Source organism: Cucumis sativus, chromosome 1 (assembly GCF_000004075.3).
Source record: "Cucumis sativus cultivar 9930 chromosome 1, Cucumber_9930_V3, whole genome shotgun sequence".
NCBI lineage: Eukaryota > Viridiplantae > Streptophyta > Magnoliopsida > Cucurbitales > Cucurbitaceae > Cucumis > Cucumis sativus.
In genome coordinates this window covers 25,770,563-25,793,467 of record NC_026655.2, presented here as the reverse complement: position 1 = coordinate 25,793,467, position 22,905 = coordinate 25,770,563, and the positions used below count along the sequence as shown (strand labels likewise).

Below are 22,905 nucleotides of genomic sequence, written 5' to 3'. Positions count from 1 at the left end.
AATGAAGTGAACAATTGATGGTGTTCTAAAGATTTTTATGTCCACACCCCAATTTTTCTCTTTCTATAATAAAATGTGCTTTTAAAAGATCTTTTATATTGCGTATGATTCCAAAATCAGATATATATCAATTGTAATAGTTAAATAATGATGAATTATATTAGTTAGTCATAAACTTTTCATTTACACATGGAATCCTATGAGAAGGGTCAGTATTATCGTTCTTGTTCCTTTCCAACGTACCAAATAAATGATTATTTGTTTCATGATCTCGAGCATAAAGATTCTACCAACTTGTAAAAGTGATCTTAATCATTGTTGAGAATTTGACAATACATATCACATCCATATTTTTATAGTAAAAATATCATAAAAACATACCAATATAATCAATAAAAGTATAAATGGGAGTGTGAGTATAATATAAATAAAAGGCATTTTAAGTATAAAATGTATTTATACATATGTACAGTGTGTCCAAGCTATTATATATAAATAAACTAAAAATAAATAAAATGATAGTAAAAAAAGAAATTAAAGAAAATAAGTTTAACTTTTTTTTTTAAAGAATTAAAATTAAATAGGTCAATTTTGAGTAGAGATGTTAGAAACTGAGAAGAAAAAATAATTATAAATAGAAGATCTAAACTTTATATATTTTAATTACCATCGAATTATTGGAAATAAAAAAGTTGTTGAAATTATTTGAAATTTTGCTTATTGATTCATATTTATCTATTTGTTAAATTGATTATTGATTAATTTTTTGTAAGGTTGGATTATATATTGAAAATTAATGGATCCAATGACAATAGAAAATGAGAAATTGATTTAATTGGAATATTATTGTGCCACAACATATTCATATACCCTGTGACGTTGTTGGTTCTTGTCTTTATATATTTGTCCATACTTACAAACTCACATCTATCCCTTTTGTTTATATATCTACTTATATTTCCCTATCTTTAATAATAAATTTTGATTTTTGGAAGTACAAATACTGAAATTAAACATTTAAACGTACAATACACTTTTCATTCTCTTTATACAATTTGAAATAATTACTTGATGTTTATTAGTTAGTTAAAATATCATTTTGATATCTAAAAAGTTTATTCAATTTTTAATTTTGATGGAAGTAAGTGAATATAAAAAAAGAATTTATTATTGACTCAATTTGAAAATAAAAGATTGAAATCAATTATTACTTTAGAAAAGAAGGGGAAAAAAAGGAGATTGTAGTCAATGAAGTCTTTCTTTAAAACGAGTATGATTTTGTATAAATAAAATAAAATAAAGATTGTAATAAATTATTACATAAATGAGATGACGTCATTGACTCCACTTTTGAGAGGTTTGGGTTTAAAGCAATTTTCTTGTCTCTTCTCATTTCATTTCTTTATCCATTTAATTAAGTATAAAGAAAAATGTGATTATAATGTAATGTATCAACAAACTGTTTCCTTTTTATTTTCTTATTCTTAGTTTTTCTTTTTCATTTGCAACAATCCAAGATGATGGAGGACTTAGATCACCTACTCAAACCTTTTATTTGAAGATTTTTTTTAACGTTGTTTTTCTATTTTTTCACAATTTCATATAATAAAATTAACCAAAATATTTATACAATTTAATACCATTTTAAATTCTAATTTAGATTTTTTTCTATGGCAGTCATTTTTTTTTTCTCAATAAATGTCTTCTCTTGAAAAATGAAAAAATAAAACAGAATTTTCAAACCGACTTTCAGATATTTTATTTTATGAGTTTGCCGACTTCAAGATTTTAAAATTATATAAATATATTAATACAATACGTTTAAAATAACCGTATTTATAATATGTTACTCATTTTCCATTTTTTAAATTTCAAATAAATATATATGTCAAATTCAATATATAGTTTAGTTATTTTAATATATGTAGTTTATTTTAAGTGTTTGTTCGAATCGTTCGTATAACTGAAAATTTGGAGGAAGTAAATATTTATTATTATTTTATTTTAAATATGTATTCTCGCGTTGCTTAAGTAGCAAGGTGAAAGTCTCTATTTATAAACTCATAGATCCATTCTTGGGTTTGAGTTCTAAGGACACCAAGTTTGGAAGGGATGAGAAGATAGACAAAAGTAGTTGTGCTGATATCTCAACACATGTGTCGCTGTCGGTCGAGGGAGGAGAGGAAAAAAATGATAATATATTTTTGCTAAACTGTTTTCTTACATTATAAACATTTTTGGTAAATTAAACTTTTTAAAACCAAAACCGTTTCAAAATAAATTATAATTAACAATCGTTTGTTCTTTTGTCATTAATAATATGATCGTTGGAGTTTCTCCTCGCTTAATATATATATGGTTTCAATCTTCTCTTAGATACACATAAAACATATACAACGATTTCATTCTCTCCCAAAAATTCTCTTTTAGTATTATGAGCATTTGAGCGTTTATTTGAGTGTTGACATTTTGATTAGTTTCAGCGCAAAACAAATTGAAGAACAAAATTTTTTTATGACTAGGTAACACAAAAGAGCATAGCTGCAAAATGTCTTAAAAGAGTGAGATCAGCGATTCAACCCTCATTTTAACTTGTTTTTGTTTTGCAGTGCACGTTTCAACAAGGTGACAAGCGAGGTTATCATTGGCCGTTTTGACTAGCAAGTGAGTTGATTAGAAGGCAAGGTGATCATTTGGCGACTTAATCGTAGCGCGAGCTGACTAACGAAGATGTTCTGACTAGGCGAGATACCAACAAATTATGCAATGTACAAGGTAAGGAAGTAGGGGTGTTCTCGATTCAGTTTTGTTTCAAGCTGAAACCGTACCAAACCGCAAAAGGAAAAAAAAATCTCAAATGAAATCAAACCAAACTGCACGTTTGTATCCAAGAAAATCAAAACCAAACTACACATGTTGTTTGATTTTAGTTCGGTTTAAATCCCAAAGAATCTCAAGCCATCAAAGCATCGAATTCGATAAAAATTTTCCTTTCTGTTATAAATCCTGAACAATCTTGAACCATCAAAGCACCAAGTTTGATAAAATTTACCTATTTGCTTCAAACAATCGCAGGAATTTCGGGCCACCAAAACATCAAGTTCTACAAACTTTACCTGTTCGTTTTAAGTCTCGAAGAATCTTAGGCCATCAAAACACTGAGTTCTATAAAAAAATTCCTTTCTATTTTAAATCTTTGTGGATCTCGGGTCAACATATTAAACTGAGTTTTAGAAACAAACCTTTATGAACATTTTTTTTTTATAAAATGAATCAATTCAGTTCGACTTTAGAATTTGTTTAAAACATTCAACCGAATTGAACCACATAAGAAGCAGTTTCAACATAACACAAATCGCATGCAATCGGTTTTGGTTCAATTTAGATTCAGTTGCGGTTCGATTTGTCGATCGGTTTGGTTTTCAAATATTTTATGAACACCCCTAGAAGGAAGCACACATTCTATCTAGCTAAGCTTTAAGACTTATCAACACATCACTCTTTCTAGGCGATTTTCAACAACAATATTGTTGAGTACACCTTTGCACGCATATCTATGCATATAAAAGGATCTATAAGTTTGAAGCTAACCATTATAATGGGTCAACCATTTTAGAAAGAGATTAAATTGTTTTGTATGCGCGCGAGTTAAAAAAAAGCTCGAACCAACAAACTAATTAGTAGATTATCAAATTTTCTCAAATGCTTTGTATTGATACTACTTCAACAAACAATGATTTGAAGTTTAAGAGTGCATTGGACACAAAATTGCACGACGTGTGATTTTATCATGCAAGTGAGCCTAAAGTAGACGATATTGAGACGATTACGTTTAATGGAGTAGAATCACTCAACTAAAATCACTTATTAAAACGCCCTTATTTTCAATGGTTTAAATACAAATGTAGTCTCTAAACTTTTGGATGTTGAATTACATTCGAAAAAGTGATTAAGAAAGATAGAAAAATGACAAATAGCTAAAACACCAAAATGATTATGTTCTTAAAATTTAACAGATTAAACTTAGAATTGCATACAATGAGATACAAACCTAAAATTTATATTTATACTAATCTATCCTTTGGATAAACTCAAATCAATTAAAACCTACTTTAATATATTTAACATCAAAACTAAATTTAACATTTAAACATTCAAAAGTATAAGTTTTTATTTAGTGCTATGTCTTATTCATTATCTAGTGCTATGTCTTATTCATTATCTAGCCTCTTTTTCAAATTAAAAGAACTATTTGAACAACTTTTTTTCTAATCCACAATCTATATTTTCCCTCATAACTTATTGTTATCAATTTTTATAGATAATCATAGAGAGATAAAATTTGTGTTCACTTATGTTCGTACTAAAAAATACGTTTCTTTTATTGACAAGACTAGTTAATGCGTTAGAATTAAAGTTTTTGTTTAACGATAATATAAGAAAATTCTCCATCAGCTTGAAGAAAAGAAGAGAAAATTTTGATAATGCTTATTTGTAATTATTGTATTGGTAGAAACACTACAACTAATGAAGTATTGAAAAAATGAAGCTTAAGATTTAAATAGTAAAGCACTTTCAATAACAAATATCAATTTGGATTCCAAGAGTATAAGTCTTTTGCTTTTGTTATGATCTGTGTGATTTGATGCCACACTAATTTGAGATCATATATTTCAAGATAATAAATCTCTAGAATAAAGTGAACATTCTAACTGCCCATTATTATTTGACTATACATATATGATTTCAAAATAAATGTAGGAAAATCTATAACCTATAGTCTATGTATAATCTATACCTATATAAATGATACAATGTAAGAGAATCTTTTGTTTTCTATTATATCTCTATCTTTTTTAAAATTATATTTTACGCTTCAAATAGGTGTGTCGTTCAAATAATCTAACAGGGGTAGTTGGTAGTCCAATAAGTGCAATTGATATCGACAATTAATATATAACTCTTGAAGATGAGATATGACTATTTGAACGTATATGTTTGTTGAGTTCAACATACACAACTAATATCAATGAGTTGCGATTGTTTTCATATAGATAGTTGGATATTGATTTGTTGCATTGTGTTTCACTTATCAGTAGATGCGCGTGGAAAAAAAACACGTGTTGTTTATATTTCATAAATTGATATGATTATGCCTGTTTTAGGAAAGAAAACATTTGTATATGTTATATATCATATAATAGTTAGTTACTGTTTTAACACATCAAATTTAAACTTTAATATTTTCACGTGGAATGCACTTGTTCATTACTAATTATTTGAAATGACAAAACTTCTAACCATATTTGTAAATTTAGAAAAGTATAACACCATCTATGATAGACACATATAATAGTTTATCTGGTCTATCGTAAATAGATCGTGATATTTTATAAATATTTTAATTTATTCAATATTGTTACCTTAAAAACTCGAATTCAAAAATTCGAGAATGTCTCGTTTTCATTCCAAGTTTACCTTTAATTTGATGATTTTTATATTTTATTGATAACTTTTACTCTTTTTTTTTTTTTTTTTTTTTTTTTTTTTTCATATTCATTAAAAATATATAATTTAACTTTAGATGACATTTTCCAATATACAGTAAAAAGTTGGAACTGTTATAGCTAAAAAAATTTTAATAGACTATATGGATTTTGCTGTATTTTGTTATTTTTTAATATGCACCTTAGTCCAACGTATAATTATATATTTTTTATATTAGATCAAATATGTTTAAATATGAATTATATAACTCGTGTTATTAATTATACCTGTGTTTTTTAAATATAAATATGGAATTCCATGTTATTAAATATATTCCAAATTTATGAAATATGAACCTGGAATGAAACAATAATACGTAGGTTATGTTATTACGTACGAAATGTGAGAAGTAGCACATACATCTTATATTGATGAAATATAGAATGAAACAATAATGTACATCTTATATTGATTAATATGCTCTAAATTTATGGAATATAAAAGTAGCACGTACAAAATATACAAAAACCCTATCTCGACATGACGTTGCTTGATCAAGATTTTTTCGATTGAGGAAAAATCCCTACATTGCTATCTTTTGGATGAGTTTGGACTGGATTATGTCTTAGTCATATTGTGGCTGATCATTCTCTCGAACCAACTACTGATCATCGTCTTGATAAATTGTAGAACAAAATCAGCTATCGGTAACCATTTGATTTTTTATTTTTTTATAAATATTTTGTCAATTGTTATATTTTTCTTATAATTTTCCTTCATTTTTGTGCTATCGGTAACCATTCCCCTTGAAAATATTTTTAAAAATGAACAAAGTTCAAGATTTGATCGGACAAAGATAAACTTCTATCTATGAATATCTACATCAAGAATAAACACTAATACAAAATTATTGGCAATATATTAAAATTTTTAAAAAGTTTATTTTGCTATATTTGAAAAAGAAAAGAAAAAAGAGGTTCTTAAAAAATAGATCAAAATACAAAAATATTTATATCGTATAGAATAATTTTGGAAAAAAAAACACAAGCTTACAACATAAAATAACAAACATACACCCAATTAATGGCAGGATAACCGGGTGTACCAATATTTAAACGATCTTGTACTATACGATCATTTAGATTTTGGTATACAGTTGTGTAGTGAAAAATGAAGAAAAAGAATTATCAAATAAAAGAAAAATGAAAACAACACGAATAAATCTTAGTAAATGAAATAATCTCGAAAACATAACAAAAGAGAAACAATAATCTATCATCTATAATATATATAAAATTTTGTGTACCAAAGTTTTGTTTTCTATTTTACCCTTTTCTTTATAACAAAAATAAAAACAAAAAAAGGACGAAAATTGTTTAATTTAATATAAAGTAAACTAACAAAAAAACCACAACAAAAAAGGACGAAAATTGTTTAATTTATATGGAAAAAATAAATTAGAAAATAGCGTTCTAACGCAAAATACCCTTTCACTGTTCATTGCCTCTCCCAATCTCATTCTCAAGCAACAAACCAAAGAACAGCGAAGGAAAAAGAAAATCTCTTTCGCACCAACAAGGGGGCGGAGAGACTGTTCTTGAGGTGCTTCAATGGCGGAGAAACCCCAACCGGTGCGCGTTTTGTACTGTCCGGTCTGCAGTCTACCGGCCGAGTATTGTGAATTTGGACCCGATTTCGAGAAATGCAAGCCCTGGTTGATCCAAAATGCTCCCGACCTCTATCCTGATCTTCTCAAAGGTTCTTCCCACTCCCTAACCCTAATCTCAACTCTTACTTCATATCCCAGTTTATTTGATTAACGTTTCTTTGTCTGCAGAGGCCAATGCGAAGGAAGCTGGTGAAGTTTCTAATCAACTGCAGTCCACCAGTATCTCATCTGCTGCTGGCGATGGAGCTGCTTCTTCAGGTATACTTATCAATTTTGTTTATGTGTGTGTTTGAATCTATGTGTATAGTTTTTTGTTTTGTTGTAATTATATGTTAGGTTCAGTTGAATGAACTCACCACCTGTTGATTCGATTTAGTTCATTACGAAGGCTATTTAGCATTGTAAATGAGTAGGGGTAGTGGATAATCTATTTTCCTAGTAGTATTAGGTGTTGGCGGTGCTTTCCTTGCACGTTTGAGATCCGGGGCCATTGAATAATGTTTTCCATGATTTGGTTATGTGTGGAAAGATAGAAATAATATGATTATCATTTTTGGTAAATTATGGAATTCCTTAGGAGGTCAGGTACGATTGTTCTGCCAAAGAGTTTGCTGGAAACTGGGATCAATTACATTGTTTGAGTTTGAGCAGATTTAACTTTGTGATCCAACCTGCCTAGAGTTAGTGTTTCTGACATTGGAACTTTGCGGATAGTCGGATATTGAACATTTAATACCAGTATGTGCACTGCTTAGAAAAGCCATCCTGGGCGCCCACCAAAGCTCTAGGCGTAGGTTTGCACCCTCGGCTTGAAAAAGCAAGGCAAGGCTCACAAAATCAGATGCGTGCTCTTTGTGAAGCCTCAAGGATCAAAGCCTTGGACCTCAAGGATCAAATAATTGGGGGTTTTCTTTCTTTACTGTGGTTTCTCTTCTTAATGTAATCCATTTATATGTAGTGCGGCTCACAAATAAAAACTGCATTCTATTTTTCTTTTTTGTGCTTTGTGCTTTGTGCTTAGGCCCCAGAAGACTATTGAACTTTATTGCACCTTGAGTGAGCGAGTTTATGTATGATTAATTGATCCTAAAATATATTTCTTGAAGTTAGGCAAATCATTTTCATCTCAAAGACACTGCAGCAAATAATCCCATAGATAATTTTTCCCCTTTTGCCAATTGGTTCGCTTTCATACCCCTGTTCTCTAGGTAGCTATTGATTTGGTTGTCTTATGTTTGACATGGTCTGATTGTATGGTATTTTAACTGATGTTTGCTTTTAATAATTTTATATTTGTTTGGTCTCAACCTATGACTTATAACTCTAGTCATTCTTTTCTCTTTTGGTGGTAAACTACAGGACCTAAGCAAGAGGAAGTGAAACGTCTTCCCGGTGGCAAGATAAAGAAAAAAGTAATTTAGTCACTAAATTCAATCTTATTGTCACTAATAAATAAAGATTCATACGATGGAACTAATTTATTGGATGTACATATAGGATAAGCAAGAAGTTATTATTGAGAAGGTTACACGAAATAAGAGAAAGTGCATTACAACTGTAAAAGGATTAGACCTTTTTGGTGAGCAATACTTTGTTTCCTACTCCTACTTAACATTTCTTCATTGTTACATTTATTTCCAATAACAATGTCTCTTAACTGGATTTAGGAGTTAAGCTAAGTGATGCTTCAAAGAAACTTGGGAAAAAGTTTGCTACTGGTGCTTCTGTGGTTAAGGTTGTTAATTTCTTGTGTCATGACTTAGATATCTGTCTACTGTAGATGCCTCTTGATTTCTTATCATCTGTTTAATACTTGGTTTTAGGGGCCAACTGAGAAAGAGCAAATTGATGTTCAAGGTGACATAGCCTATGACATCGTGGATTTCATTACGGAGACTTGGCCTGATGTAAGATACTTATTCATTATTTTATTTATTTATTATTATTATTTTTGGATAGCCATGAGTTAGAGCTAGGCTCCCCTGTACAATCTGGGAGAAAAGCATATACCAGCCTCCCATTGCCTCTGAACTCATTGCAGCATTGTACTTGAATTTTTTGCTTATACTGTACCATATATTTTTGAATTTGGTTTGGTTATCATGGATGTAGTTAGTTTTAAAAATCGTCAACACTTACAACTTCTAATGATAAAAATCCGAATGGGTGCTTTTTGTTTTTTCCTGAAAGTACAATGTAAAAGGTCTACATGGTCAAATATGTTTCTCTATTATCTAGTCATTCTATAATTATATCAATTTTGTGGCATATTATTTAACCAAAATAATAACAACAATAATATGATGATAAATGAAAGAAACAACTTTATTGAAGTTTAGCTTTGAATTTTATTTGCCATCCTGAATTCTTAGAATTTATTTGTGTTATGAACCAAGGGAGTATGGGATGCCTTTGTCCCACATTGGTTAGAATGCAATGACTAATGTGGTACTTAAGTAGCTTGGCTCTCCCACCCCAATAGCTAGTTTTTGGGGTGTGGTTCTCCAAGGTGCTTAAGTACCTAGCAATGGTATCAGAGTCGATTATCGATGTTTCGAAGTGGAACTGATCAGGTTTGACCGAGTGAAGTGTTGTTGGAGTAGCCGTTGGGACTTCGACTTTTCAGGGATGGGGTATTGTTAGGAACCAAGGTTGTATGGGATGTCTTTGTCCCACATTGGTTAGAATGGGAGGACCAATGTGGTACTTGAGTAGCTTGGCTCTCCCACCCCAACAACTGCTTTTGGAGTGTGGTTCTCCAAGGTGCTTAAGTACATAACAATTTGTCACCACACTTTAATGAATTTAAACTACTGTGTATGTATAAAAGACATCAAGTTAAGGACTTCAATGTTGAATAGGTTCCAAATGTAACCATCATTATGGGTTGGCCTAGTGGTAAAAAGGGAGATGTAGTCTCAATATCCAACCTAGAGGTCATGAGGTTCATTCTATGGTGGCCAACCTACCTAGGAATTAATTTCCTACAAGTTTCCTTACTCCCAAATGTTGTAGTGTCAGGCGGGTTGTCCCATGAGATTAGTTGAGGTGCACTTAAGCTGGTTGGGACACTCACGGATATATATAAAAAAAAGATTCCAAATGTACTGAGATAACGTTTTTTTTTACTCACGAATATATATAAAAAAAAGATTCCAAATGTACTGAGATAACGTTTTTTTTTTTTTTTGATATTCATGAGCGTCTAGGCTAGCTTGCACGCACCTCTACTAGTCTTGTTGTACTAAGACAACTTTGGATCATATATAATGATATGAATAAAAGTGGTACATCCAATCTAAGAAGCAAGAACACGGATACAAGATAGGAATACAACACGACACAGACATGATGACACACCATATTTTAAAAATCTAGGACATGACACGACAAAGGCACGCTTATTAATATATATATATATAACTTTAATAGTAAAAGAAAATTCATAGTAAATGAATTGATGCATTTATATGCTTACAAGACTTAGTTTGATGTATTTCACGCTCAAAAGTTATTATTATTGTGATATATGTGTCTTTTTAGTCTACTCAATGAGTGTTCTATGAATGTCTAATGCATTTGTTGCACTAGCACACGTCCAATAGGTGTCCGTGTCCGCCAATTGTCAAGAGTGTCCAAGTGTCCAAGTGTCCATGCTTCTTAGCATGTCGGACACAGACATGCTAGCCAAACCAAAGTGTTCGTGCTTTTTAGCATGTATTAAACCACCAATTCACCCAAAAGCTTAAGCTGGTGGTTGAAGACAAATTTAAATATATATCACCAACACTTCCCCTCACTTGTGGGCTTGAAATATTTGAAAGGCCCAACAAGTGGAAATCAATCAATTTTACCTCACTTGTGGGCTTGAAATATTTGAAAGGCTGAACAAGTGGAAATCAATTTTAATTGGAGAGGAAACGACAATGCAGGGGCTTGAACGCAGGACCTTGGACCACCTGCTCTAATACCATATTAAACCCCAATTTACCTAAAAGCTTAAGCTGGTGGTTGAAGACATTTAAATATATATCACCAACAACATGCAATCACAAAGCCGATTTTTGTCTCAAAGGGTTTTGTACATTTTCTCATTAAATTGATTCTTCAATTTCTCGTTTGCTTGCCACGAGGGTACAATTCAATTGATAGTGCTGCATCATGCCCTCACCTTCCTAACCACAAGCAAACAAGGAGATCTTGGTTTTGCTATTAGAAACTAATTTTGGTCGTTATTCCCCCTATCCACTCCAATATAGGGAAGGGCTCATAGGATCAATTGGAAGGTTACATTTTTCGTTTGGAAGATCACCGAAAAAGATTTTAACTTTTTAGATTGGCTTTTTATAAATATATCTACTTTGATAGGACTGTTTTGTTGCTCTCTTTGTCAGAGGGCAGAGGAAGATCTTGATCATATTTATTGGAATTGTGACTTTGCTTGGATTGTTTAAAATTTTTGTCTCATGTTGGGGTTGGGGTCTGTTGGAGGAGAGGAGTAATAGGACCTTTAGAGGGGTTGAGAAGGGCCCTTGTAATTTTAGGTTCCATGTTCCTTCTTAGGTGTTATTGACAAAGTCTTCTTTGTAGTTACTCATTAGGTTTCATCGTACTTGATTGAAGGTTCCCTTCTATATTAGGGCTTAGTTTTTTGGATTCCTATTTATTATTTCTTCTTCTTCTTATCTTTTTTTATTATTGTTTTCAATGAAAGTTTGGTTCTTTCCTGAAAATAATACCTATTGTTTGTGCTCTAGTCAATCTTGTAGTCATTATCATATTTGTTTGGCCTTTCAAACCAAATCTGACCTAGAATCTAAGAATATGAGCCTTCAGCTTCTCAACCTCCGAAATGCAGTTTGGGAAGAGAGTTGCTTGGGTTTGTATCCGGCCATCAAAATTGTCCTTTTGAACATAGTTACCCTAATCTTTCCTTTAGTGCAGTGGGATTCAGGTACTCTCATCCAATGCTGCACGGTTCCTTTGGTCCCTGTCCAGAAGTGAGGGGCAGGTGTTGCCCCTCACCTCACGTGCTACCTCAAAAGAATTTCTCTATCATGGTCATCTTGACACAATGACACCTTAAGTTGGTGACTTTGACAAATTTCTCTATCACAAACAATTGCTTAATTTTGCCATCACATTAACATTCTTGTTCAATAGCTGGTATCATCCTACATGGTCATCTTGTACTGAATTGAACTCCCTTCCATCACTCCTGGCACCGAATTGACTTCAACCAAATCATTTGCCAATGATTTATTTTCACTCACATCATATTCAGTTTGGGAGTGATTTTGAAAGGATTTAATCACTTTTATCATGTTTAATGTTTGGTTTTACGCTTTTAACGCGATTTTTGCCATAAAAATTAATTTTGAATGATTATAAACATGTTTAGTAGTGACTTTGAACATGTCAATCAATCCCAAACATGTGCACGGTTGTTTGGAGAAAAATAATACAAGAAATCCAGAAGTCATCTTCTATGTTACTTTCATCTAATGTTAGATGTTCAGTTGTGCACATTGTTTTGTGGTGTTTGGGAAGAAACTAGAAAGAAAATAGACCGAGCTTCTAGAGAGAGGGATGGAGAGAGGCTTTTGGTATTTGGTCCTGTTAGGAGTTCTTGTATTCAAGCCCGTGCAATATTATTTGCTTCTTAATTAATACTGATTTCCAGTTGTTTTTTTTTACAAATCAGGCCCACAAGTGAAATAGAGTATTAAGAGTGTTGGTATAAGTCTCTTTTTGGATTGTCTCTCTTTAGGCAGCATAGGTGATGAGTTTCTTTTGTAATTTTGGTTTTATTCTAAGAAGCGTGGATATGGACATAGACACCGAACGATATGACGATACACCAATTTAAAGAAAACTAGTACATAGACATGTCAGGGATATACCTTTTTTTTAAAAAAAAACTTTTTAAAAAGATATATATATATATAAATCTAACATAAACTATATATAAAAAACTTTTTAATATCCGATTGGGGAGTTGTGTAATTCACCAATAGGTGTTTGAAAATTTCTACTCTATTTTATCAATTAATGAAATTATTTCTTCTAAAGAAAGGCTACTATGCCTAAATACTAATCCAGATACCACACACAAGCACATAACTTCTAATAATTGTCTAGACCCGACATGCACCAAACTTGCTGGTATAGCTCCTCCATCATTGTTCAACTTCCTTCACTATTGATGATGTTGTCTTCTTTCCTTCTTGAAATTGGAGGTATATCATCCAACTCATTTTGCGCTCCTCTATACTTCTGTAGCATTAGTACACAATATTGGTTCCCAGGCCCATCTTTTATTTTCCCTAAGAACCTGCTGGATTTTAGTTGCTCATTTTTCCCTCTATTATGGGGGATGATGGTGCTATGTAGACTTTCTATCAGTGCTAAAACCCAACTCAGGGTAAGATGATTCTTCGATTGTATGTACACTTATGATTAGGTCTAGTGTGGTAGATTATATAGATTGAACTTTTAATGTTGGTCTTTTAACCATAAAGTAGGTTCCAACTTGGTTATTTCCTTTTTGCCCTTTTCCCCAGGATTACAACTATCATGCACTTTTTATGGTTTTTTCCATTCCTCTGGGCTCTGGCATTGTCATGATTGGATTTTTCACTTCACCATGGAGTTTGACAATTTAGCAAAACCTGAATTAGAATTTAGAAAAAACTATTGGTTCAGAGAAAATTTGAACATTTCACTAGGTCAGAGATGAACTAACCATTTCATCAGTGATACACATAGCTCCACTATAGATGTCTTCTTTTTGAACGCCACCTTGGACTTAAACTTCATTGTCTGAATTTATTATTTTATGCATCTTGCAATAACGTACTAAGCTAAGTGAAATTAAAAGCAACGATTTATCTTTTATGTTCTAATGTTTGACACCTTTTATATTTGCTTTCATATGTGATTTCAGATGCCATTGCTTTTTGAAAAAGTTGTCAGTGTTGCTTCATGTTTTCTAATGTTTGATTCATTCTTCATGTTCTTGCTAATTGTATTGTTTATTGTTCCTCTTTCGAGTTCCCCTCATTTCATCATCATTTATTTCTAATCATAATTATGTGGACATAACATATATTTGAAAACTTTCAGGGGGGAATCTCCTCCGGAGTAGAGAGTTTATTTGAGTATTATATATATGCGTCTTAATCCATTGTTGCAACAGGTTCCAGAAACTGCAATTTTCTTCATCGAAGATGGGAAAAAGGTTCCTGCTGCTTGACATTGAAATCGTGGCAAACAAATAATATGGACTTATGTGCATCCTTTTCCCTACTTGTGCGAGTCCTTTTAAGATTCCACAAGTAAGTGGCCATTACAGTTTTTTTTGTTAAAGTTCCAAAAACCTATGTATTGGATCAGGAGACTTTTTGTCCCGCTTTCTTCAATCCTTGTAGCCTTTTCTCAGGAGATGAGCTTTATTGATTTTGGCCTTTTTTTTTTATTAAGAAAGAAAAAAGAACAAAGGAGTCTTGGTCAAACTCTGTTCTAACTTATGGGTGCTTTGTATAGAGGGCTATATTATATCTTGATACTGTATTTTTTTTTCTCTCTCTACACTTTACATAAACAACTCCATACACGTGTCTCTTTATATTTCTTCCCCACTTTTTCTCAGTGCAAATTGTTATTGTCTCTTTGCATATTGGAATTTGTCAAAGCATTGTTTTCAGGAGCAGTAGAACTTGACAGCTTGTATGATGATATTTTGCTTTGTGGGTAAAGGGGAGTGTAACAATAGAAATTCAACAAAACAAATTATGGTAGAACTTGAAGTTAGAAACTGATTCGCTAATTGTGGCAATATATTATGTGCATAAGAACCTAATATGTTGATGTTCAATAAGTTGCTTTGCTTAGCCTTTTAGCATATAGATGGATCAGCACTATGGAAATGATGATGCTGCTGAACAACTACTTTATACCTCCATCTTGACTAAGACACATCCTCATGGTAAAAAGAACAAGATAAACTCTTGAAAAAGAAAAACCTTTTAAGGTATAGGATGTTGAGAAAGTCAATACCAAGGTGAGGGTCATATTTTGTAATGCCATGATTTGATAGGAAAGTGCATGTCTGCGGATGTTGTCTTTCTTATTTCCATATAACAATCAAAACTGCTTTTCTGTGGGCAACTTCGTTGTCTAACAAGATAAAAAAGTAAGTAGAAATAGGACAGAATTTTAGAAAGCTGACTTGTCTGGCGCTTTTGCGTGCGTGTGTGTGGATTTTTGTTAATAGGCAGGCGGACGGTGCGCTGATGGATGGTCGGTCTGCTTGTGGTTGGTACTAGAAGCTACAGAGTTGGCATTGCATTGGCACAACTTCAACCACAACCACAAGTCAGGTTATTATTATTATTATCATTAATATACTTGATTATTTTTAGAGTGTGTGTGTGACTTTTAAGTGCCCTCCTTTTCCCTTTGCCCTTTGCTTGCTATACCTTTACCTTTTGGTACTTCCCTACCGAAAGTGTTTTGAATTAGCGTAGTTTGTGTTTTGTTTGGACCTTAAGAAACCGGATTAGGTCCCCATTAAACTAATGGGCCTCTAAATTAAATACCCTTAATCATCCTTAATCCTTTCTTTAGGTAACTTCTTAAGTAGGTGGGATTTGTTAATTAAAAAAAAAGTTGATGTAGGATTAAGTTATTGCTTTATTAACATATTTGGTTTTGTGGATATCCTATTTTATATGTTACTTGATACTAGGAAATTCTATTTAGTCGCCAATAGAATTGAGTTGTTTCTATTGGCTTGCTATGTCTTTAAAAACGTTAATGAAACAATCATCTAATGGCATGCACACTTTTAATTGCTATATTACTTTTCACCTTTTATAAATATTTAAAAATTGGATAAAATTTAGAACTTGTGACAGAGAGAAAATTGGAACCAAGACATTGTCATGTTGTCTACACATAATCTAAAAGAATTTCTATTCGAAGTAGGTTTGAATCGTTTTACCTTGTTTCGGTGGAGAGATAGATTATCAAACATTTTCCAAAAAAACAAACTTTCTTGGGTAGTAAATTTAGCAATTAGATTCAAAATAATTAAATATATAGCAACATTTTAAAAAATTTACAAATATAGTAAAATTTGTCAAATTTTATTAATGATATGAGTCTATCAACGATAGACCATGTTGCAAATATTGGCATATCACTGATAGACTATACGAAGTGTATCAGCAATACAAGTCTATAGTGATAGTTTTGCTATATTTGTAATTGTTTTAAAATTTGCTATATCCTTAATTATTTTTGCTGAAATGGTTATCCATTCCAATTTCCCTCTAATCATTACATTTTTTGATGTTTTGAGTTTAAACAAAAAGTTTTGCATAATTGGAATTCAATTTCCTTATAATTTTAAACACTTTATCTACATTTTTTTTTCTTTTACATTAATTTCATTCATCTAACGCCGTCTCTAAATATTTTGTTACCGTCATCTGAGATTGGATTTGAAATAACATAATCTTCTTGGACGGTGACTTCTTTTTCTTCTTTCTTTCTTCCTTCATTTTTTGTTTGAATAATACGATCTGATTGGATCATCAAAATCTGATTTTAGATGAACCAGGATTGTTAATTTGATAAAGAAAAGTTTAATATTAATACAATTTGTACTTCCAAAAAAAAAAAGAAAAGAAAAGAATTATCAAATCTCAAATGGATATAAGTTGAAATTTCATTTTCAAAAATTAAATGTCATTCTCATAAGATCTTGAAATCCTACAGTAAAATCTTGAAGGAAAGGTTTTTACTGTTGTGTTGAATTTTTGGTATTTTTTTCTTCTTTTTGTATTTGTGTATATTGGGGTTGGGGGACTTAGCATTACATTTTCAAATCAGATTATAGTTCTTTATGATTGATTGTGACATTTTGTTTTTCTAATTACAATTTTGATATGACCTTAGAAACAGCCTTGTTTGTGTTAAAATTATTAAAAGACCTCTCATTCCAAAAACTGCCAACTAATTAGCATTTCTATGATAACAATCTTATATATATATATAATGTGGACTATGGAAACATCTATTTTATTTTAAATAGAATAAATTAGAAATGAATTGACTAACATAGAATCGTTACATTAAAAATTTAACATCTTAGTTGATTGTATATATCTTAACTATGTTGAATTTTTCTTGGATTTGCTAACTTATAGCCATTTTGAAGTCCAACTTCTACCACCATGACAAGTTAAGAGTACAATTGAAAATACTTTTATACGATTTTTACAATTTTCTAATTTATTATTCACTAACTATGACATGTTGTAATTCTATTCCTACCTTAGTCTTAGTCAACTTTCTTGCATCAGATTGAATTTTCTTACTTTCAAACAAATCAAATCTTGATATTTTGTAATTTTACAAACATTTTTTTAGAAGAGACCCATTTAATTAAAAAAAAAAGTTAAAAGTTATTGATGTAGGATAAATTATAATATATATATGTATAAATAAATAGATAGATAGATGGATAAAGTAAAACAATAGTATGTAGAAAAAGTGCAGCTATCTAATCTTGTAGTGTAATTTGAGAGCACTAGGAAAGGCTTTTATATAATCTCGAGATACTTCGAACAAACTTAAATCCCTTCAAACTCAAAAGCTTATTATTATGCTCATAGTTGACTCTTAAGTTCTAAGTGATTTCCTACACCAAAAGCAAAGGTGGAAGGTTGTAAATTAATTTTAGTAACCCTAATCAAATATACTACCTTTTTTTTTAATCAATTAATTAACTTAGTTTATCATATCATCTTTTGAATTTTGATTATATATGTATATACATATATATTATTAATTAGTTGCTTAAATCAAGGATTTTATTTTATACCTAAATCTTCTAAGAAATAACTATTTTTTAGAATGTGTTGTTAAGAAAACACTAAAACAAGGAAGAATTAGTTAATTAGACCAATATTTTAAGATAGGGGTAAACATCTTTTGGGTTGTTAAATTTAAGATTTAATTTCTATTTGGTTCCAAGATTTCGAAACATGTAGGATCTTTTTAGGTGGCTAAAGCGTAATTAGGATTAATGTAAATTGGAGAGGTGATTAGAATGTATGTCAAGTCAAGAATGAATTGAGAAATGTGATTGTGAAACGATGGAAACTGAGATTGAATTGGAGAAACTGTGGGAATAGATTGACTTTTTTTTAATTATAAATTGAATTTAAAACACGCCATCAAAACATAAAGTTTGGGTAAATTTGAATTTATATTATGCATCCAAACATCTCCAGTTTATAAGTTATTGTGTCGAGTTTCAAAGGTTAAAAATTTATTTTTGAGGATTGTTTTTTGTTTTATTAAGTTTTAAAATTTAAAATTTATACTCAGATTTTCATTAAATTATCACTTTAACACGGTAGTTGTTGACATTAAGGTGTTCTAATTAATATAAAATTATTGCGAGAAATCATTTGTTGGATTAGCAAAATAAGTTGAAATTATCTGCATAATATAGCAAAAAGGCTGATTGCTATATATTTTGTAAATTATTTCCACTTCTTGCTGTATTTAAAAATTACACCCAAATTCTAGAGGCAACTAACTCATTCATTTGTAGGAAATTGAGAAATTCAAGGCTAGATAAAGGGTGACAGTTAGGTATTTCATTATTTTCTCCATAAGAAAACCAAATTTGACAAAAGAAAAAGAAAACGTTAATTATTGCTTGTGTAATTTCTATGGTATATACTTTTATTTGGACAAAATAAAATTATGCATGCAATTTTGTAGAGAGAGAGAGAGAGAGAGAAAGAAAGAGTTGACAATTCAAATGGAACACTCAAAAAATTTAATTATATGTTCAAACTTAGTGTAAACTAGACAAATCATATTCAATTGGATCACTATAGCAAAATCATTGACATTTTTTTAATGGAATAAAAATAAAAATAAAAAACCAAAAAAGGTTATAAAACAAAATTTTGAAAAAAATCATAATAAAATCTTAAGACCATCAAAATGAAAAAATAGTAAATATAATTTTCCACAAGTAATGTACTATCTAAATTTAGCAATAAATTATTTTTTTTGCCTTTATTTATCCATTATCATTATTATTATTATACCAAAATGAATATTTATTAAAGAATTATATGACATAATTCAAAATTATAATTTATTTCTAAACGGTTAGCTTAGTCACTAACACGTTTGAAATCACATTAACATTAATTTTGTTTACCAGAATTAACGCATTAACTTCCACCATAAGAAAAAAAATGAAAATAAACAATTTTGTAAAGAGAACTTTAAATAATCTTTTTTTTCTTTTCTTTTTTGTCACACATACCATTTGAAAATATTAAAAAAATGATAACAAATACTAATAATCACATACCATTTTACAACTTTATAGTATAATATTTATTATTCTAATTTAATAAGTTACCCATTATATTTAGAAGTCAATTCTACGTTGCCAATACATTCATTCTCCACACACATTCATAAATTATTTATTTTTTAAAAACAATTTTAGATTTAATATATTTTTTCCCTCTCTCTATAAATATACATTCTTTTATATTCTTCTATCTTCATCATATACTAAAAACAAAAAGAAATGGATGCTCCTAACCCTTTTCTTCTCATAATTTTCACTTGCTTTCTTTTCCTTCAAAACGCACCGTTTTTTGGAGTGGCTTTCAGTGTAGCTTTTCCAAAAGCAATTTCAGATAAGCTTAAATATGATCTTCAAACCATTAGCTTAGCTTCCAAAGATTATGGCTTGATGGTTCAACACAATCCTTATGCCGTTTTCTTTCCTGTGACTGGTCACGACGTCGCCGGCTTGATCCGCTTCATGTATATGCTTCCGGTCCCCTTGCATATCGCTGCTCGAGGTCAAGGCCATTGTGTTCGAGGCCAAGCGTTGGTTGATCAGAATGGTGTTGTTGTAAACATGACGTCCCTTGGTGGTTTACGACAAAAGACAAGTAGAATTGTGGTGACGACGACGTCGCCGTTGGGTCCGTATGCCGACGTTGGTGCTGAGCAACTTTGGATCGATGTACTACATGCAACCACACAGAAGGGTTTAAGCCCTGTCTCGTGGGTGGATTATTTGCATATTACCGTTGGCGGGACGTTGTCCAATGCTGGAATTAGCGGCCAAACGTTTCGGTTCGGTCCTCAGATCAACAATGTTTATGAACTTGATGTCATAACTGGTACATATTTCTTCAATGACTCTTTTACATTTTTCTACATCTTACTTATTACGCTCCATTTTTTTTCATTTTGAACATATAACAACCTACCAAAAGCAAAAACTTTTAATTACTTTCATACACATCCTATCATTACTACCATGTATGGAAAGGTAATAAGAAAAACCAAACCTCATAATTGTGAATAAAATAAGTTTTAGAATTGTCTTTTGGTCATCATTTGTGGGTGTTGGGATTATTGTATGAAAAAGGACAAAGAATAAGTTAGATGAATAATTAAAATGTGTAAGGCTCGTTGGAGATGTCGTCGTATATAGACTATGCAGTTATTGTCTTTTGACGATAATTTCAGTAAGTGTACGTAAGACTTAGTTGTTGCAAGCTTAGACATCATTTATCTCCATTCATTTTTTTCAAATACAAAAAGAAATTACACATAGATCGTTTTCTATATGTACAACTCAGCCCTGTTACACCAAAGTATACACAAACACACCACTTTCCATATGTTATTAACCTCTTTTTTCTCCAAACCCAAACCCAAACCCAAACCTCAATCAAATTCAGCTTTTTCCACGACAATGACATTGATAATTATTTTTATTGAAAATGTTTATAACCCTAATAACAATCCTTTTTTGTTTAAATGACAGGAAAAGGAGAATCCTTGACTTGCTCTCCCACCAACAATCCCGAACTCTTTTACTCCCTCCTCGGCGGTTTGGGTCAGTTCGGCATAATAACCCGAGCTAGAATCGCTCTTGCTCCAACTCCCACCAGGGTCTCTCTCTCTCTCTCTTTCTCTCTTTAGTTTAATTCATTACCTTATAATAATAAAACACAAATGAATTGAGATTTCACTAAACAGGCCTTAGCCGGCTAATCATTATTCAATTCAATGACGTTTTTCTAAAATCAAATATTTATTTACCACTTTTTAAAATTTATAACTTTCCTTTAACCCTATTTTTTATTTTCCATTTTTTTCATAATATAATACTAATAATTTCTTTTGACTTGAAAAAAAATACATTTGAAATATATATAATGATTTTAATTAACGACCTTACGTGCACTTAACGGTTTCTTTGACTTTTAGAATTGATATTATTTTTTAATCTTTTTTTTTTTTTTTTTTGGGGACAACATTTTGATTAAATTAAGGTTAATAAGATTTTATTTGCTGACATGGATTTTTTTTGTTTATTTAAATGTATAAATTTGCTTAAGGTTAAATGGGTTCGGATGCTTTACACCAACTTCTCTTCCTTTACAAGTGATCAAGAGAGTTTGATATCTAGAGATCCATCCAACGCCCCAGATTACCTTGAAGGATTGCTTTTGCTACAACTCAATGCAGGTGATAAGTCTTCGTTCTACCCTCTCCCAGACCAACCCAAGATTTCATCCCTTGTTTCTCAATACGGCATCGTTTACGTCCTTGAACTTGTCAAATATTATGATCAACATTCTTCTTCTTCTGTTGACCAGGTTCGTTCTATTGATTATTCATTCCTTCGTGTTTGAGTAATTTTGTTTCAATTCGGTTTTTAAAATGTTTTTTTTTTTTCTAATAATGACATGTGCAGGAATTGGAGACTTTGTTGGGGGGGTTGAAGTTTGAGGCAGGGATGAAGTTTGTTAAGGATGCTTCTTACGAAGAGTTTTTAGATCGAGTTCATACCGACGAGGTAGCTTTAAGAGCTTTAGGGTTATGGGAAGTTCCTCATCCGTGGATAAATCTTTTCGTTCCGAAGTCGAGAATTGCCGATTTTGATTCTGGTGTTTTTAGAGGCATTATTCAAAAGCGTAATCTCACTTCTGGCGTCTTCCTCTTCTACCCCATGTTCAAAAACAAGTACGTGTTCTCTTTTTTTTTTTAACTTACTCACATACACCATATTTAGTCAAATAATTAAAGACAAGATACCTTAGTACTTTAACTCTAATTATTTATTCATATTCGTACGTAACGAAATCAAGGGAAGGTAATTTCTTTTAACATTTTCGTCCATGGAAACTTTTGCAGGTGGGATGAGCGGACGTCCGCCGTGATACCCGACGAGGAGGTGTTTTATGCTGCGGGGTTCCTGCTTTCGAGTGGATTCAAAGATTGGGAAACGGTTGATGGTCATGGTAGAGATATATTGAAGTTTTGTGAAGAAGCTGGAATTGAAGTGAAACAATATCTTCCACATTTTGAAACGGAGAAAGATTGGATCAATCATTTTGGCCGGAAATGGAGTGTTTTCCGGCAACGGAAGTCCATGTTTGACCCTAAACATTTGCTCTCTCCGGGACAGAAAATTTTCAATGTTTAAATTAACTTAATTAATAAAAATTCAAACCAAATCAATCATTTTCTCTTCTCCTCAATTATAATACATTCTATTTTCCACACTTTTCTTTGTGTACATATTGTATTAACTAGTCTTCATTCTTAATTAATGTTACCTTCAATCTGTATAATGAGAATTAATTACTAATTAATATGGATTGCAAGTATGA

The 22,905-nt window shown here is 31.1% G+C and overlaps 2 protein-coding genes across 3 annotated transcripts; both read left to right on the top strand.

Moving 5' to 3' along the window:
- Positions 1-6,936: 6,936 nt before the first annotated feature.
- On the top strand, positions 6,937-15,837 carry LOC101222719 (translation machinery-associated protein 22). 2 transcript variants are annotated; one of them, XR_004214050.1, is made up of 8 exons: positions 6,937-7,245; positions 7,325-7,414; positions 8,516-8,568; positions 8,654-8,735; positions 8,824-8,891; positions 8,980-9,063; positions 14,355-14,493; positions 15,432-15,837. XR_004214050.1 is itself a non-coding variant. In XM_004143956.3 (7 exons), the coding sequence occupies exons 1-7, from the start codon at positions 7,098-7,100 to the stop codon at positions 14,409-14,411; spliced, it is 582 nt and encodes a 193-aa protein (XP_004144004.1). In that variant the 5' UTR covers positions 6,937-7,097; the 3' UTR covers positions 14,412-14,783. The 2 variants fall into 2 exon arrangements, 1 of the variants encoding a protein (XP_004144004.1); XM_004143956.3 differs by lacking the exon at positions 15,432-15,837 and having other exon boundaries at positions 14,355-14,783.
- A 2,157-nt stretch (positions 15,838-17,994) lies between these two features.
- LOC101207014 (cytokinin dehydrogenase 2) lies at positions 17,995-22,797 on the top strand. The gene is made up of 5 exons (XM_004144065.3): positions 17,995-20,397; positions 21,051-21,178; positions 21,628-21,888; positions 21,987-22,255; positions 22,427-22,797. The coding sequence occupies exons 1-5, from the start codon at positions 19,791-19,793 to the stop codon at positions 22,716-22,718; spliced, it is 1,557 nt and encodes a 518-aa protein (XP_004144113.1). The 5' UTR covers positions 17,995-19,790; the 3' UTR covers positions 22,719-22,797.
- The last annotated feature ends 108 nt before the right edge of the window (positions 22,798-22,905 follow it).

Excerpts from the sequence above, each read along its gene's own strand:
- LOC101207014 (XM_004144065.3), top strand. The coding sequence starts at position 19,791 with ATGGATGCTCCTAACCCTTTTCTTCTCATAATTTTCACTTGCTTTCTT. Across the intron at positions 20,398-21,050 it reads TGAACTTGATGTCATAACTG|GAAAAGGAGAATCCTTGACT; the intron begins GTACATATTTCT and ends TTTAAATGACAG. Across the intron at positions 22,256-22,426 it reads TACCCCATGTTCAAAAACAA|GTGGGATGAGCGGACGTCCG; the intron begins GTACGTGTTCTC and ends AAACTTTTGCAG.
- LOC101222719 (XM_004143956.3), top strand. The coding sequence starts at position 7,098 with ATGGCGGAGAAACCCCAACCGGTGCGCGTTTTGTACTGTCCGGTCTGC. Across the intron at positions 8,569-8,653 it reads GTGGCAAGATAAAGAAAAAA|GATAAGCAAGAAGTTATTAT; the intron begins GTAATTTAGTCA and ends ATGTACATATAG. Across the intron at positions 8,892-8,979 it reads CTGGTGCTTCTGTGGTTAAG|GGGCCAACTGAGAAAGAGCA; the intron begins GTTGTTAATTTC and ends ACTTGGTTTTAG.